General features: G+C 39.1%; 2 protein-coding genes and 1 long non-coding RNA gene across 6 annotated transcripts in view; 2 read left to right on the top strand and 1 right to left on the bottom strand.

Moving 5' to 3' along the window:
* Positions 1–17,908, bottom strand: part of LOC138015051 (uncharacterized) — a 94,086-nt gene extending 76,178 nt beyond the window's left edge. For all 4 annotated transcript variants that reach the window (XR_011125475.1, XR_011125473.1, XR_011125474.1 and 1 more), the window contains exon 1: positions 15,253–17,908. This is a non-coding gene — a long non-coding RNA (uncharacterized lncRNA). The remainder of the gene's footprint in view (positions 1–15,252) is intronic.
* On the top strand, positions 2,844–7,293 carry LOC138016558 (tyramine receptor Ser-2-like). Its single transcript, XM_068863731.1, has one exon. The coding sequence runs from the start codon at positions 3,916–3,918 to the stop codon at positions 5,101–5,103; it is 1,188 nt and encodes a 395-aa protein (XP_068719832.1). The 5' UTR covers positions 2,844–3,915; the 3' UTR covers positions 5,104–7,293.
* LOC138015045 (diamine oxidase [copper-containing]-like) lies at positions 11,301–16,730 on the top strand. The gene has a single exon (XM_068861945.1). The coding sequence runs from the start codon at positions 12,072–12,074 to the stop codon at positions 14,430–14,432; it is 2,361 nt and encodes a 786-aa protein (XP_068718046.1). The 5' UTR covers positions 11,301–12,071; the 3' UTR covers positions 14,433–16,730.
* Positions 17,909–18,633: the final 725 nt, after the last annotated feature.

The following is an 18,633-nucleotide window of genomic DNA, read 5'->3' as shown; positions in this document are numbered from 1 at the left end:
ATGCTCATTTAGAACAGTTACAGGTTATTTTACGAAAATCAATTAGATCTGTTTGCATGAGAAAGAAAATCGGTTTGTTATCACGACTAGAAATGATGCCTCGTTCTTGGTGTATTTTGGATAGCGATGTTGGTGTCCCCAAACAAAGAAACGGCGGCCATGTTGGTGTCCCGACCCTTAATCCTCCGGGAATTGAACTCTATTGTTATGCAAACGTTCTCTTGTGTTTTCGTTGAAAAACATGGCTGTTGATCCCGTGGGTGAAACCCAAGAATATTTGACGATCTGTCCTTCAGAATCAAGAGCCTACCTCTTGCAAACAATTTTTGCTTTTGTTGCACTGGAGACTCAGAGCATTTTCACTCTTCTTCAGATAAATTTAGCCACCCTTTAACTTCTTCATAAAGTTCCATCGGCGGCCATATAACTGTGGATGAGCTGAAGTCTCACTTTACGTCATTTACGCATGTGCGAAATGGTAGTTATCGTGAGGGCTTGGAAATAGTAGTAATGAAGAACAGTAAAGAAGAAGGGAAAGAAAGGGAGAGGCGGTATGTGGAAGAAGAACGGAAGGCAAGGGAAAGATGGAAGAGGAATTTAAGTAATGATCCGTGTAAGGTGGATAGCAATTTCCTTTGTTATGCGGCAACGGGTCGTTCCCCACATAGGAATGTTATCATTTTTACACAGAGAATGCATAAACCTACAGGAAAGCCGTTAACGCCATAAAATTCATTTACAGCCCACTTTGAAAGGGTGTTTTTTTGTGTTAAAAGATTTTGACCAATCACAAATGTTGAAAACAAAAGCCAAGAAACGTTTACAATTTTACATGTTCCCCATATACGATTTCTGTGGAATTCATTTAAACTGAGACCAGATGAAAGATGGAAGATGGTTGGAAAGTAAGGATGAATATAATACTGCTTTTATGAAGTTTTGTTAACTTTTGCTGTTTAAGCCAATCAGAAGTAAGTACAGACAATAGAAAAGTTATCACCTTTTTGCATACCAATTGAATTCCAACATGTTCGTTGCCGTTGTTGCTATCGTTCTTATCTGGACCGTTTCTTAGTCAATGTGTCTTTTTTTATTATTTACTTTTTTTATCCCCCCTAAAAATCCAGGGTCCAATTTTTTTTTATTACATCCCCCAAAAAAGGGAAAACCCTTGTTAGACCGTTCATAATAACCTAGGTTGAAAAAATCAAGCTAGGTTGAAATTAAAATTAACCGGAATTTAAATTCAACGTGTAAAATATATACAATTTAATTTACAAACATAGTACGACGCAACATGCAAATGCAAGAGAAAATGATAAATTTTCCATTTCTTGCTTTTGCGCTTGCTTTATGCGTTTGCATTTGCGTCGGGGTAGTTCACGCGTCAAGAGAAAACGAGGGGCCAGAGAGGGAGGCTCCCGGTCCAGAAGTTGGGATATGTCATGTCCACGAAAGTTATTTTTAGACAATAGACGAGCGAAAGTCTTTGTTCTAGCGGAGGTGTCTTCCGAGACGTCCGCATGCCGGCCAACCTCGGTCTGATGTTTGAAAGAAAATAAATATTCATCAGCCTTCCACGTGCGCCGCCATTTTCTCTTTTCACTAAGAACCTGTGAGCGAGGCAAGACTGCACGCGGACGTCTCCGAAGACAGACTTCCGCGAGAACAAAGACTTCCGCTCGTCTAAAAATAACTTTCGTGGACATGACATATCCCGGCCAACGCCCTGAGTCCCCTCTCTGTCCCCTCATTTTTTCTTGACACGTGTATTTCCTTTCGTTTCCATTTTCATTTGCGATTGCATTTGCGTGATACGTGTGAACCAGGCTTAAGGCCGAACAGCTTTTTGACCATGCCTCCTTTTGTATTTGCTCGTTTATTCAAAACTTCCTTCCAATGTTTTAAGTCGTTATTTTTACGTCTCGCTTCATGTGGTCGCCAGTTTGCTGTCGCTGAATTTGGCTAAATTCCGTGACATAGCCCCGGCCTTAATAAGCCAAGGAAATATCAATAATGTTTGAATATTTGGTTTACGAGAGCTAGAAGTATAAAATGAATAGGCCATTTCCGAGTTCATGTCTGCCTCCTCTTCAAAGCGAGTCCAAGTGCGAAGTTATGGTGATGGTAATTAGTTCTACTTTACATATGAATGAAAACTAATTTTCATAACAAAAACTTCGCACTTAGATTCGCTTTGAAGAGGAGGCAGACATGAACTCGAAAATGGCCTATTCATGCGATGGAGATCTGTATGATTTTGTTTATAAAGGAATATGACGGTGATCAACTTCGAAACATTTCACGTGCACCATGCTGACAGGCGGAAATTACTAATTAAACAGCGAAACGAAGCACCAAAACACCATGTATGACGCCACCATACATTGAATACTAACCGACAAAGGTTGGATTTGAGATTCAATAACTTTTTAGGCCTAATTCGGCGTAAAACGTTATGGCTCCTAATCGAAGTTTTAATCTGAATCCTAATCTTAATCTCAATGAATAAGGACCAATAAAGTTTTAGGCCTAATTAGGCCAACAACGATATTTAATCTCAAATCCAACTTTTGTCGGTTAGTATTCGACGTATTGTGTGGTCATACATGGTGTTTTAGTGTTTCGTTTCGCTGTTTTCGTGTTTAGTAATGCCCCATGCAGGTGCAATTTATTGTAAAGCTAATGTCAACATAAGGCCTTTGTTTTCAAAAAATAAATTAGGTTCATGTTTAAGGTTATTGATTTAATTGTATGCAAGTCCGTTCCAATTAATTTCTGTTTTCTTAGTTTGAAAACGTCAGTACCAGTTGAGCAAGAAAATTGCACCCATGGTTACGATCACAGAACGGAGCTTTGCTCGTTTATAAACAAATATACTTTTGGAGAGCATAGAAAATGCACCTATTTATAAGGAATAACATTTTCTGGTATACTGAAAAGGCTTAGTATAAATATATATATTTTTCGTGCATGGTGTATCCCAGCTTCTTCCGAGTTGGCGGAATGTCGTACCAAATAAGCTAGAGTGACACTGAATCTAAATTACAGTGAAATTATGGCACAGATTTGAAAAAAAAAAAAAAAGCAGAAACGGATAGGCGCACTCTACTTATCTAAAGAAGGACGTCTAGGTTCAAATCGTTTACGAAAACCAATCCTAAACCTGTCTAGCGAAGAAACTTGCTCTGCAACGTTCTAGAATTTAGAATATTCATTATCACCTGTCGGGCAAGTTGTCAATTTACATTCAAGGGGTCTTTTTAAGTCATGAATATTTTCTGAGTTTGAGAGTACAAAGCGAAAGGCATCCAATATGCTTCCCACCGACGTGTCCCACATTTCTTGGAAGCTTGGAGAAAGATAACAAATCTTGCTCTGCAGGAAGAGTCAGTTTTAGTACAACTCTGGAAAAAGGCGGCGACAAATTAAAAAACTAACTTGCCAAAGTTATTAAAAATTAAATTCACTTTTATCCCTTTTGCCATCCGCAACGACGAAAGACAGTAAAAAGTGCAAGAATTGAGTATCTTAGTCAGGGGTATCCAAACTGCATTATTATTTTTGGGTTTTCACGGTTTACAGATACTTTGAACGTTCTAAAGAGATACCAATTCTCGTGACAGAGCCCCTTTAACATTCGTGTTTACCATGAACAAAGCGTGAAAGCTCATGACCATTCAGCTGCAGCTGCAAAACAACTGATTTTAATTACGGCGTCTAAAGGGTGTCATTATAGCGTTTTCAAACTTTCATCCCAATAATTAATTCAAGAAACTTTCATCCCAATAATTAACTCAAGTTGAGAGTCCCTTTTACTAGTGGGAAAAGGACCAAACTCGCCTCGTGCTGAACTGGTATCGCGATGTGAAACGATAAAAACGACTGACAAACTTTCACTGCGACGGATGAATAATGATGAAGGACAGTTTTCCACCCGCGTTAGAGGACAGATCGATAGCACAGACTATTTTCGAAGTATCCTTCGCTTCGTTGATTCTCATTGTGGCTGCTCTCGAAAACTTTTTAATGTTGTTCGTCCTTTATAGGAGGAGAGATCTACGCACCATCCCCAACTTGTTCGTGTTGAATTTATCCGTGGGAAATTTTCTTCTTGCGGTGACTGTTTTACCGATCTTCGTAGCGACTCTCGCTAAAGGGAAATGGCTGTTTAGCGAAACATTCTGCAAGATCTATGGATACCAAAGCAATCTCCTATTTGCCATAACTCTTTTTACAATCACTGCCATAAGCTTGAATCGCTACGTTCTTATTCGCTTTCTAAGCAAATACAAAAGGATATTTAACGTGAAATTTGTACTGCAAATCATCTGTGGAATCTGGATTTGCTGCGCCATTCTTTCAAGTGCACCGCTCATTGGTTGGGGACATTTCAGTTTCAACGCTCAGACAGCAATGTGTCACACGGACACTTCTGGTTCGTCGTTCAAAATAACGGCTGACGCGTTTATGCTCGTAGACATTACTACGGTTGTGTTTTGTCACGTTAGAATTGTCCAGACAGTGAAAGCCCATCGAAGAAAGATAACTGCCAACTTAATTTATGCCAGAAATTCAGCACCAAAGGAGGAATGGCATAAAATTGATGAAACGTGCAATCGTGAAAATAAAGATAACACTTCCCCATCTCCAAAACAGCACGCGATCGGAAATGATTATGAAGGCAATCAGATCTCAAGGAGACTCCAACGACAACACTCGAATAACCTTCAAGAAAAACAGGACGATGTTGTTGCGACAACCGCAAGTGTAAATCCCAACGAGAAAGACATTGTTACTATCCTTTTCAAAAGGAAAAACAAAGAGCCGCAAGCAAGAGAGCCTCATACAAGAGAACTACGCGGGGACGAAATTCATATCACGAGGACCACTTCCCTTATTGTGCTTGTGTTCTGCGTTTGTTGGCTGCCAAGTTTTTTCTTGGACAGCATGGAATCATTTGGTGTTTTCGCGCCGAGAATATTAAGATTAGCAGGAATTTACTTGATATTCTTGGACAGCGTACTGGGGCCTTTTATATACGCAATGCGAGTGAGAAAGTTAAAGAAAGCGTTAATTAAGGTCTTGAAGTGTGGTTCATAATTTAACTATAATTCATGAGGGACTTTTCGACTTCGACGTCGACGAAATCGTCACCTCAATTACTCCATCTAGTTCGCGTCGTACAATATGGGCGAAGTATCCTAAAAATCTATTGATTGTACCGCGTTGCCGTCAAAACCTCAAACTTGGTGATTTCATGTTGCTGTTGTTGTTGTTGTGAAGAGTACCGCAAAAATATGTGTTAAAATGCGCATGACTGGTGCAGCACGATTAGTTTTCCTCTTTTGACCAATGATAATGTTGTTTTGTGGTGTTCTGGATGACGACCGCGTCGTAAATCTTAGACGCTAATTAGACTTTGAATGTCAGCGCCGGTGGAGCTATGGCAACGGCATAGTATGGAAGATTTGAAAGACAGTATACGTAACAATTTTCAGATTTCTTTATGTCATCTTATTTGCGTTGTGCAGTGTTAGTGAAGTAACATACGACTGGATTGGTATAGGGACGCACTTGGTAAATATGACTGTTGTAAAAGTTAATCTTTGCTCACGTCAATCAGTTTTTACATTTTTCGTTTGCTCACAGCAGGCTGCATCAAATTGACTTCAAAAGGTAAAAGAACTAGTCAAATTTGGCGGCTAAATCTTCAGTTTAAAGCCTTTTAGCTTTGATATCGACCCAGTTATTAGCCATTAATTAAAAATTGATGAATTCGTGGGTGCCTCAAAGGCCCTAATAATCTCATACATTAGTTGTAAAATTTCGAATTTTCAGAACATCATTGCTCAGAGATTATCTGCATGGTATATCGCGTTCAAATTTTCAGAGATACATCATTATTCAATAAACTTTCAATAATCAGTACTTTATTCTCGGCTGACTGGATAGACAAAAAGACCGCCCCTTGCTAATGAGAAAAAATAACCAAAGATTAATTCCCCCACGACACCAATTAAGTTGTCGCCAAAATCTTGAAATTCGGTAATTTCAAGTCGGTGTTGTTTTTAATGAAGAGGATAGGAAAGAGATGAACAAAATGTGTACCGCAGGTGAACCACTTGTAATACGTTTGTTTTTCTTCAGTATTGGAAGTGTTTTGTCGCTTTAACGTTTCATCCCTGTTGTTAAAACTACCTCACTGATTCATAGAAACGAGAAGGAGCACTCTTACGTATAAGGAGTAGCCCAGTTAGATTTCATACAATTCAATAGCAATAAATTTTTGTCCAAAACAACGGAGGGTTTTTTCCTCTCAGTGAGAACGTTAAGTTAAGGTTTTTTTTTTTTTGTGAATGAAAGTTTTCATTGCGACACGAAAAACGCTACGTTAAGTTAAGGTTAGTGACGCATGCTGTATAGGGAATATTCATTAAATACCAAAAGCTAAAAATTGACAGGTGTAAAAGGTTTATTACATCACGTGTAATATACACTTGGCGAGGACGAAACAACGCTGTTTTTAATAATTCAAAGGGTCCAAAGGGTGTACCTACAGCGTTTTCAAACTTTCATCCCAATAATTAATTCAAGTTGAGAGTCCTTTTTTCTTCTCACTGAGAACGTTAAGTCAGGCATAGACATTATAATAAGTATGCTGTATAGGGAACATTCATTACTTAACAAAAGCTAAAATAGGGAACAGGTAAATTACAGTTATAACAGGTGTAAAAGGGTATATTATATCAAGTAGAACATACACTTCACCAGGACGAGCACGCTGTTTTTAATAATTCAAAAGAAAGACCTTAGAAAAAGGGAATTAAAACTAGAAACCAAAGGCCCCATTCCATACAAATAAGGACTTTAAGATCACCTCACCTCAAAAAATAACTTCACACAATCCTACGCCTTTCGCGATTATTCCATCTCACGTCGTACACAGCCCAGTCAAAATGGTTTTGAGTAGTGGACACCTGGCCCTTGCCCTGTAGCGCTATAGCGGGGTCAGGTGCATGCGCGCACGAAGTCTTTTGAAAATTCGGCTTCAAATGGTTGTATCTGGCGCAGGGGGTAAACTCAGCCCATTTTTTTCAGCTTACAGATAACACTACTCAAGACCTTTTTTTTCCTAAAATGCTATTTAGCTTCCAACAGTAGCCTTATTGGGAAAGTCCTTATGAAATCGACAATTATGTTTCATCAAACTCTTCAAATTCTTAGAAATACATTTTATAACATAAATTCAATAGCGATAGCGTGCTTCATATGCTTATTGAGCACGCTAATGACGTCAGCAAACTAACACCTCGAGAAAATATTTTTTTAACACGAGTGACTTTTTATACGCGTTGGAAAAAGAGGAAACCTTAGCTTAAAATGGCTACAAGCCAACCGGTTGACGAGGAAGAGCTTCCTAATTTTTCTCCGGGGCTAGAATTTTCAAAACCCCAAAAAGGGAGAAAATAAAAAGGATACAGGCGGACAAGTGACACCTAATCGTTTCGCAACCTTGAGTGAGTCCGAGATGCAGACCATCTTAGAAGAAAAGCACGCAGCAAGAACAAAACAACTAACAAACTGGTCGATTAACACATTCAAAGGTAAATAATTCCACTATAACCGGGCAAAGAAACAGTAAACATAGCAAACACAGTTCTGTCGGGTCATGTAAACATTTCAGAGAGGCGGTTCGTAACAACTTTTTGTCTGCCGGTTAATTAAGTGATAGCAGTTTTTAAAAGGTTTCTTTTTTCTTTAAGAGTTTTGCAATATTAATAGTAATTAATAGTAATTTATAATATTGCTAGAATTTTCACGTAATCAAATTCAATAGCTCGAGCGTGCTTCATATTCTTATTGAGCACGCTAATGACGTCAGCAAACTAACAGCTCGTTGATAATGTAATAAAACAATTAGGTCATGCGTCAGCTGTGCGTATGTCGAGATATTGAGCACCTGGGAAGGCTAGAGTTGCACTCGGCTGCGCCCCGTGCAACTCTTGCGCCTCTTTCGTGCTCTCCAAACTTCCTGCGTGCTCAATATCTCGTCATACGCACGCTGACGCATGAACTAATTGTTAAGTATAAACGCAAAACTATAGGTTTCCAAGTCCACATAACTAAGATCTTACAAAAGAATTTAGAAATTTTCGAAGAATCAGTGGACTTGTTTAGAGGCCATCTTGTTTGTAACTGCGCTTTGACCGCTGATCGTTCATGTGGCTCATTATGCCACGTCATGTTCAAGGCTTTCCTAGGCCCCAGTACTGAGCCCCGCCGTTCAGCGTTCGTGTCAAACATTTTCTCGAATTTTGGGCTCGATTCACCATAAGAAATGTTAATATATGTTAATTGCTTACAATTTATTTTGGTCTAGTGGAGACCTCACATTAATTTATTATCAATGAACTTTTGTAGGTGGCAAAATAGCCGCCTGCCGGCACGTTTTGACTGGGGCTGCCAGCACAATGTGGGTAATTATCCTAAAGCTCGTGCAAACGGACGCAACAACTCCCGGAGTTGTTGGTTGGCAGCTGTGGGATGATGTTGGCAGTTCTGTGCAAACTGACGCAACAACCCCCAACAACGTAAGAAAGTGCAGTGTATTATGGGAAAGATTCGACCCATAAGACTTTGTTAACTTACAAAATTCGGCTGCCATCTTGTTTTCGACATGTTAATACGTTGCTGTGTCCATGGAGACCAAATGTAATGTGCGTGCGTGGCCCCAATAATGAACGACTTTCGTATAACCCGCAACGATTTTGTGTTCCCCACAAATTTTGCATAAACTCACGTGCAGCACGATTCTTTTTCCTCTTTTAACCAATGATATTCTTGTTTTGTAGCGTTGTCGTTATCGTTGCCGTAAAGGTCGTCGTTTCTTAATATGTTTTTTTAAATCTCTCATAATTAATTTTAAAAAAAACGGACAAACCGGCATAATTATGTACAAGGTTTCGATGCTAGATATGAATACCAAACCTCGTCCCCAGGGTCTCTCTTCTCTGTCTCCATTTTCTGCAGAGAAGAGAGACCCTGGGAACGAGGTTGATAAATACCCTATAAAATCTAATGTCAACTTCAAGCAGCTGTCTTAAATGAGGATGCCCATAAATTGAGTAAAACAAAATATTATCGTGAAACGTGATCAGTTCGACAACGGCCGTGAGACGTGATCCGTGAAATGAGAATTGACTAATCTCTTCCACTGTGAACCACGTGAACATAGCCTTAAGTTTGTTTGCCTTTGTCAAGGCCAGTTAAAATGGAAGAGCATTGATGGTTTGCATTTGACGTCACAGCGACCATGTTGGATGGCAAGAAAAATAACCTGTCTCTCCCCTGGGAACTAAACTTTATTATTATGCAAATTCTTCGAAAATAAATTGTATTGTATTACCATCCAAAATGGCCGTCGTGTCAAGTGGATGCAAACCAAGAATATCTTCAAAAGGTGGAGATGTTTGCATAGAATGATAGAAATAATATTCTAACAAATACTGAACAATCCAGAATAAGTAATCTGAGATCGCAAAAAAATGACTTTGCTGGAATGGATACAAAGTTTGCCTTTGCTTGAACTCGCAGGACAAGAAACGACGGCTATCTTAATTTCAAGTTGACTAACCTGCTTTTTTCGTTGCCTCAAAGAACTAAGTATGAACAAAACGGCCATGCGATCAGTTTGAAAGGTTACATGAATGTCAATTCCAATGGAATGTAGGATATTCTAATGATCCGTATAATCTGTGACAACTGTCCAAATTACCGGCCCACGTTGTAATGATATCAAAATAAAAATGTATAACAACTCAGAGAATTCTTGTGATCCGTTTCTTAGCTGCGGTTAGGGGCAGTTTACATAGAGAAGAAACATCCTGGCACGATTTTTCGCTTGGTCACATAAGGAAATTTTTAGCTATGCCCAATTTGTGGAAGGAAGTATTTGAACGCCCTTTCCCTGTGATGTTTGTTTTCATTCTCTTTGAACACGTATCTAGTAAGTTCGCTAGTTTGCACGTTGCTCAGTTAGTCGAAAGATTCAATTGCTAAGGTGATCCGTCTTCTAGGAACTTCCTGTAGCTATCATATTCTTTCCACCATGTCGATAGCCCTTACGTAATCACAAAGTGAGGTATAAAACTTAGCAAAACCACAGTAGCATCTATAAATATTGGGAAATGAGTTGACTTTGTTTTTCGGCTGTTCATGTTTTTCGAAAAGCATATCTGGAATTCAGAACATGAAAAAACAAGAAAGAAAGCCGGTTAAAACGTCTAAGTAATAACGATGATTTGAATAACATACTTCGTTTGGAGATGACAAATGAATGATTTTCCCGGGTTCTCAAATATTTTTTTGGATCAAAATTCCGGCCTGAGGCAAAATGGGCAACTTGGAGCTACAGTAGCGGAGAAAATCCTCACGATTTTCTGCCGGAATGAATTATTAGCTGGACTTTCAATCTGGAGTCGAAATTAAACCCTTTGATTTTCGTAAAGCTAAATATGTTCCTATTTTGCATGGAAAAGGTCACCTAGGTCCACCTACTATTTTAGGAAACAATAAATACAAACAAGCTCTTCATGAGTCCGACAAATGAGTTTCTAGTCCTAAAAGTTTACATGGTCTACAGTTCTCGGCAAAAAATTCGAACAAGTATTTGTACAGAATTTGTATAGTGCTTCTTTTGACTAGCGGCTAACAAATTCGAGCAAGGACGCATCATTAAGTAAAATCTGTAGCGGAATTTTTGAAACCGCTTTATTTGGCAAATACCTTTGGATACCCTTATAAGAATAATCGCTTTTCGATAACACTGAAATGAAGGCCTGGAGATAATTTTGCTCGGCCTCAGTGGTTTAATTCTTTTTGGTGTCATTTCATAAAGAAACGACGTAATTTTTATATTCGGCCAGTAGTGAAATTCCAGTATGATGATTGCATGTTTTCCAAGATTTTCCGTAACATTCTGTTTGGAAACCCACGCGAAGATTTAAATGAAGCCAAGCTTAGTTGCCATAACAACCTAAAGTACAAAACAAAACTTTACAAATGGGACATAAATCTTCTTACAATGTTGACGTGATTTATTTCTGATGGCAGTAATTAAAGTCTTTTGTAACACCTACACCGGCAATAAAACATGAATAATTTATAATATTCCATCCAATCCCATGCCCACAGGTATCGACAATCAAAGATTCGACTTCTTTATTTGTAAAACACGCAGCAAACACTGCATATAAGTTCGGTTATTTTATTTCTACCCTTTGTAAAACACGAGTCGCCTCGAAAAAAATTAAACTAAGCAAGTTCTTTGTGAAAATCAAGTAGACTGTTGCACGACTGATAAAACAACGCGAAAATGTATTTTTGTATTCGCGTTGTTTTATCAGTCGTGCAATAATAGTCTACTTGCCTTTCATAAATATTTTAAAATCAATTTTGACTGATCACCATCTTCTCTGATCCAACGCTGTGCAAGACTAATCGTCCACGGTTTTTGCAAAGGTTTAAAACTTCAACTTCACTACGCAAGTTATCTTTCACGGTTTTTGGGAAATCGAACAGACGCCAAAACATACACTGTATTTGCATACAGCAATGTGTGCTTTATTCTTGTTTGTCTTATCCAAGACAACCAAGCAACCGGGTAATTGTGGACTCGGGTTTTTACCGTGCCAATTTCTCGTACGTTCATCGGTATTTATACCAGACAACTCAAATCGTTTATCAAAAAAGTTACTTCTGAAAATTTTCAGGTCATGCCCTTACTGAATCGATAAGATATCGCTCAGTATGTTGAAAGAGGTGACAGCTGTTTCTTTTAAAGTGACAGCTAACAATGTTTTGAATATTTATGGTAGTGGTTCGCGTTGGGAAATCAACGTGCAATTGAATTCAATCGAGTACATAATCTGGTAATATTGTGGGTAGGGAGAAGTTAAAGTTCTCATACTACCCCCAGCGCGTTGCTACATAGCGTTATTATCAACCGGTGTAACCAAATCAGCTAGCCGTCGTCACACGCCGAACGCGTCGGTAAATTTTCGACCAGTATGGCTGGCAAAACAGACGTGGTGCCTCTAAAATGGAAAGTCGCTGTCACTGTGCTAGTTCTCCTTTGCGTCGGATTAACCATCGCGCTTGTTGTGGTAGCAGTGGATTTTGCCCGCTATAAAGAAAAGGACAAGCTAGAACAGAACAATTGTCCGGCAGGAATTCCAGACGAGCAGCGAGACCTTCCAAAGTCACAAGCCATTTTTGCTGACCTCTCCAGCGATGAGCTCCTCGCCGTCCGGGATTTTATGCAAAATCAATCCGCTCTCGACCTCAAGAGAATTGACAACGCCACCGTGAAAGACAACTACATCTACATGATTCAGCTGCTGCTTCCTGATAAAGAAAAAGTGCTCGAGTATCTTGATGACAATAAAGCAAAGCCGGCTAGAAGGGCTCTTGTCGTCATTTTTCAGGGTTCAACCGACCCTCCCGTCCTACAAGAATACGTCGTAAGTGGGATGAATTCAACTAGAGGACTGACATACGAAAAGCATGGAGTTACGCTGGATTTTAATGTGCGCCCTTATGATTTGGTGCAGGAGAAAGCGATTAATAAAATAGTGTTGGAAGCGACTGCAAAGGCTTTTCGCCTCTTAAACGAAAGTTACGACGGATACTGTTATGCTAACTGCACAGATAAGGCACTGAAATTCAAACCGCAGACTCCGTTTGGAAGGCAACGGTACGACCGTAAAACCTGGCTTCGCTTTACTAGAGATGTTGAAGGAAGCCACCTGAATCCCGTCGATTTTCAACTTTACATCGACTTCGCGGGCGCTAACGAGTCAAAATGGAAGCTTGAAAAAGTTTATTATCACGGTCAGCAATTTGATACGGTAGAAATCCTTATGGCTAAGTACGATGACGATCTTCCCAGGTCATTTATTCCCGCGCCTCAAGTGAAATACGACGGAGACACACCTTTGTTTTCATCATTTGGACGCCGTGGAATCCCCCAGTCCCAAAAGCCCATGCGCGCACCAAGATTGTTTGAGCCCGATGGGAAAAGATTCAGCATCAGCGGTCATCATGTCAAGTACATGAGCTGGAGTTTTGATTTTCGTATGGACTCTGTCTCGGGTCCACAGCTCTTTGACATTCGCTTCAACAACAAGAGAATCATCTATGAGCTCAGTCTACAAGAGGCCATATCGTTTTACTCTGGGTATTCTCCATATTTCAGCACGGTAAACTTTGTTTATGGCGGCTGGGCGATGGGGGCTCGTGCCCTGGAACTGATTGGTGGGGTGGACTGCCCAGAGACGGCCAAATTCCTTGACGCCGTGCATTTCGTTGATTCCGACAATCCAAAGACCATAAAAAATGCAGTTTGTGTTTTTGAGCTGGACAGCGGGATCCCATTGAGACGCCATTTTGAAACCGACGGCAAAGACGGATACAAGTTCTACGGAGGCCTAGCAGACCACTTGCTCGTGCTTCGGACCATCACCACAGTCGAAAACTATGACAGCATTTTTGACTTTATGTTCTATCAGAATGGTGTGATTGAGGTCAAAGCAACGCCTGTTGGGTACCTGCTTTCTGACAACTATGAGTTCCAGGCCCCATCGGCCGACAGTTTTGGGGACAAAGTTCACAGTGAATTGGTGGGAGGTCTGCACGACCACATATTTCATTACAAAGTTGATCTGGACGTCCACAGCAAACTGAATTCGTTTCAGACCATTGAGATCACTACCAAAAAAGAATCCTCGTCTTCAGGGGACAGAAAGTTGAAAGTTTTTCGCAAAAATATAAAGCGCTTTGAAGAAGACGCAAAGTTTCTTAAGATCAACTTTGACCTGCCCACCTTTTATAACATTTACAGTGATAATGAAAACAAGTTCGGTTCGGAAAGAGGATACCTTATTGAACCACAGTCGGCGGTGAAGCAAGTGTTACTGGAGGACTACGTGACAACCATGGCGCCTTGGTCAAGGTACCCACTAGTGGTCACTAGGTATCGCGCTTCTGAGACTAAGAGCAGTTCACTTTACAACCAGAACAGCCCCAATCAACCGATTGTCGACTTTCGCGATTTCTTCACGGGACAAAACGAACCATTAGACAAAAAAGATCTAGTAGCTTGGGTCTCCATCGGCTCCATTCAAATCCCGACTGCCGAAGATGTACCGAATTCTGCTTCGGCCGCAAACAGCGCTCGGTTTTTTCTTCGGCCGTTCAATTATTTCGACGAAGACCCTTCAATGAGTTCCACCGACGCAGTTGTAATTAGGCCAGACTATCGCAACGACAAGAATGTGGTACAGGAATTTAGGGACACTAGCGGAGAAGGTGTTTGTGTGCCTCGAAAACATGATATCGACATTGAGGGCTTTTACATAGGGAATGCTTGATTTGTCACCGAGTGAAAGGAAATTTGGCTGTCAGCAAATGGACCGTTGCGGGAAAGAGCACCATCACAGCCAAGAACTGATATTTAATTAAATAAAGCAGAGAGCCTTTAGACTATCAAGCTGATCGTAAAACTTAAGCACGACGTCGTCTCTCTACGAGAAGGAAATAGATCTCATCTGCTGTACAACACCCTCCTCGTCTATGTTGGTGTAGTTGGGTTGACAAAACGCGCGGGGAGCTTTTAGCATCTGAACGGGAAAGAAACGTCTGAAAAAGTGACGGCCCACCATCTCAAGATTACATTGATCAAATATCACTTGTACGATCCTGCTGACATTTATCCTACTGACAATTTGGTCATATTTTTAATCCCTAAACCCATTACCTAAAGGAGAAAAGCAGTCCTATCTCAGTTCTTTATTTTAGTCCTTTTCGTTTCTCTTGAATAGTAAAGGATTATCGGTATCCTGGTTTTTTTGGACATATGTCTCGCGGTAGCTTTTTTTTTTTTCATTGGACTCCGTTTCATTCCCGCTGACTCGGTAAAAATGTCTTGGAAAGAACAATGACGAATATGTCAAACTTCCCCAAGGCCAGAGGATTTCTGCCGAACATAAATACATCAAACTTTCCCAGTGGTCTGAAACAATAACATTTTCCAAATAAATAAATAAATATTTATTTATTTGGAAAATGTTATTGTTTCAGACCACTGGGAAACTGAAACAATAATAACATTTTCCAAGGACCTTAATTCTAATTTTTATCGTGGAAAAGGACTTTTATGCAGTTTTTGCCATCAGATATTAGAATCCCTACCTCGAAGCTGGCTTTAAAATGATGCAATAGAGCCTATCTATGCACGAGACGTTGAGGCCGCCATATTGTTGTCCCACATTTTCTTTTGTGTAGAGTTAAAAACAATAGTCACAGATCACGCTAGTGAATAGGTTCTATTCCCATCTCTCTTGCTTACCCACCAGGATGGCGTCTTCAAGACGGTCATGACTTCATATCTGAAACAAAGTTTGCAGTTCTTTAAGAATGAGATGTGTCCCTGTCGGAATACAAACGTTATTTTTAACCCAAAACGGCGAAGATGTTTGCGAATACGAGATAAGAATGTAGAGACCAATATGATGAAGTCTTCCAATAGGCTAGTTGAGACTCCACCCTTGGTTAAAGGCGAAGTAAAAAGTAAGTGATGCTCACGTGTAAAACGTCCTATCAAACTAAAGAAAAATGATGTTCTCCATTTGAAATACAGTAAACACCTGCATATAAGAACCTAGATTTTTCCAAGTTAGGCGAAATAGGTTCTTACAAAAATAGCATTTACAGTAGTTTTAGAGTGGTTTTCAATAGAGTGTCGAAAGAAATTAGCGAATTGCTTTGGTTTATAATTACTTCACTCAGTGATTGGTTCAACGATCTCGCGCCACTTTTTCAACCAATCACAAGTGAAACCAAAACCAATCATGGCTTGCGTGTGCACATTTTCCCGCGCTTTGTGTCGGCTACGTGTAATTACTTCGAGTTTTGATTGGTTTACCGGATTGTCTCCGTCCTTTTTGATTGGCCAAAGTAATTACTTTGGTTTTGGTTTTACGACACTCATTTGAAAACCGCTCTAGGCTATCTAGGTTCTTCAGTTGGTTCTTATTTCCACACTAGATATCTACTCTATGATAAGGTATGACTGATTTCCTCTGATGAGGATGCTGACACCTTTCATAAGCAAAAAAAAAATAAGTTTTGCGTTTAAAGTACAATTTGTTCCAGTTGCCTGAAATTTCAAGGTCGTTTTCTAAAATAAGAATCAGTTTAGTTTTTTTAGGCTAGCCTAGTTCTTATTTGAGGGAGGTTGTTAAATTCTAGGTAGTTATGTGCGGGTGTTTACTTTATTAGTTTTTTTTTTTTTTTTACTGAAGGAGGGTAGCAGTGGTTCCAAGAGGAGACAAATCATAAAAGCTAGAATATCTCTGGCAACATTGGAGTGGCATTCTTCATACCCAAAAACACCATGAGAGTGTGACAAAAAATGGCTCTCAGAGTGCTGATCCAATGGCCAAATTTATGCTTCCAGATCTACTTTCTGTAGTACCCGGAGAAAAACCTCATAGGGCAGAATAGAGAACCAATAAATTCAACCCACACATGATGCCAAGTCCACAAATAAAACCTGACACACACTGTTTAAGCTGTAAGTGATAAATGGAGTATGAGGGAGAGACTTGTACAGAAGTATTCCATGGAAATAGAAATTTTAAACAAGCCAGTAAAACTAATCCCATGTGGACCAAGGTGTGCAATATTTTCATATACTGTTGTTGGCTTCCTTCCCTTTTTGGGACTATCCTGCATTCAGAGGCCCTTTGACCTACCGAAGTAAACTTCTGGGGGCCGCCAAAAGGGAAGAACTGGGATGGGGGCGGGGGGACTATAGCCCCCATATTTTTTTCGTGGAGTGTTGTATTTCCCTAAACCTCTCCCCTTTTCCCTGCTTCCATGATCCATACCAAAACCTAGCTCCCCTTTTTCAAATGTAATCCGCAGCCCCCTTAATGCTAGTTTCATGATAAGAGAAAAGCTCATTCCTCTTCCAGACTTATCTAGGAAGATCCAGGATGAGAATGAATCTAAAAATGATTCATTATTCTTAAAAGAAATCCCTCCAACTTCAAACGGAACTGTGTATAATATTAGCACAGAAACAAGAGGCTCTAAGTAGCCTATACTCATGTGTTTCCAGGTTATTTGTACTTTTGTTGAGAGTTTAATAATAATAATAATAATAATAATAATAATAATAATAATAATAATAATAATAATAATAATAACTTTATTGTACACCACAAAACAAGGTATATAGGTGTTACAAGAATCTATTTGAGAGAAGTAATCGCTCTTTATTGTGAGAGTTCATTGACTTATACTTCTCATCTTTATTTGAAAGAGTCTGTTTTTTTTCGATAGGTCCATAGACCTGTACTTTTCAAAACAATTTGAAGGAAGTTCTTATTTATTCTCTGGGTCCACTGGGCTGTACGTTTATCTCCTCTTTCTCCCAGTTTGCTGCACTTTCTGAAGTAGATTTATGATTTCTTATTATTTCTTTCCTTTCTATATTTGATAGTTCACATAAACATCTAAGAAATGCAACGTCATACTTCGTTTCAAAGCAATTAAATTTACTTTGAATAAGAGATCAATAACAGAATGTACATTTGAAAATACTTTTGTTACATTTTTTGGTTCAGAACCATTGTATACAAACGTGGTAACTCATCTTTTGCTTTGCATACCACTGGAAAACACAATAATGCAGTAGCTAGAAATTCACATCAAAAGGTTTCCTTATTACCCAAAATGCCAGTTTTAAGCTGTTGTTTACTGGGAACCACATTACAAGATAAATTTCCCTGACATCTTGCTCTATGAATAACTTTTGCATGGCCAGCGGCCTATGTGTAATTTCTTTAGAAAATCAGAAATAAAAATATATTTTGCTGGAGTAACATTTCCGATAATTTGCTCTTCCATTCTCAATGATACTATCAACTGTTTGAGAGGTGCAATAGTTACAAGACTTTGAGGTGGAAAAACAAATAGAATAAAATGACACAGCAGAACATTCTTTGCAAGAACAAAGATAAACATCATTTACGTCTAGAATTTTGGTTTCGAACATATAATGAATGAACAATGCTTCCACTGTTGCTTTACATTTTAATAATGTTAACACATTTAAATCTCATAAGTAACAGATGTTTGTGCATATATATTCTGAAAATGTTATATCAAATTCATTAATGAATCTATTTCAATTGAAGTAAATGTTGCAAATGGATCCCTGCATACCTAATAAATCTCTCCAATGAGAATCAAAAATTTTACACCTCCCATTAGGCAGACAGTATATTGCTACTGTGTAAAGTTCAAATGTTAAAATATATGCATGTTATTTATCCATGAGCAAAGAATCAAAGGCAGCTAACATTGATATAACATAAGGAAAGTCTGCAATTAGAGGAAGTGTACTATTTAGCAAACCACTATAACTATTACTGTATGTCAACTGATAGTTAATGTAGCTTAAGTTATAACCATAACAGGCAAATCTGTCAAAAATAGGAGTCCCTGTTTGCACGATTGCGAAAAAGCGACTACAATCACAAAGTTTGAACAGATGGACAAGTG

This window comes from Montipora capricornis, chromosome 9 (assembly GCF_036669925.1).
Source record: "Montipora capricornis isolate CH-2021 chromosome 9, ASM3666992v2, whole genome shotgun sequence".
In the NCBI taxonomy this organism is placed as follows: domain Eukaryota; kingdom Metazoa; phylum Cnidaria; class Anthozoa; order Scleractinia; family Acroporidae; genus Montipora; species Montipora capricornis.
The sequence above is the reverse complement of the archived record's forward strand: the minus strand, read 5'-3'. Positions and strand labels throughout refer to the sequence as shown.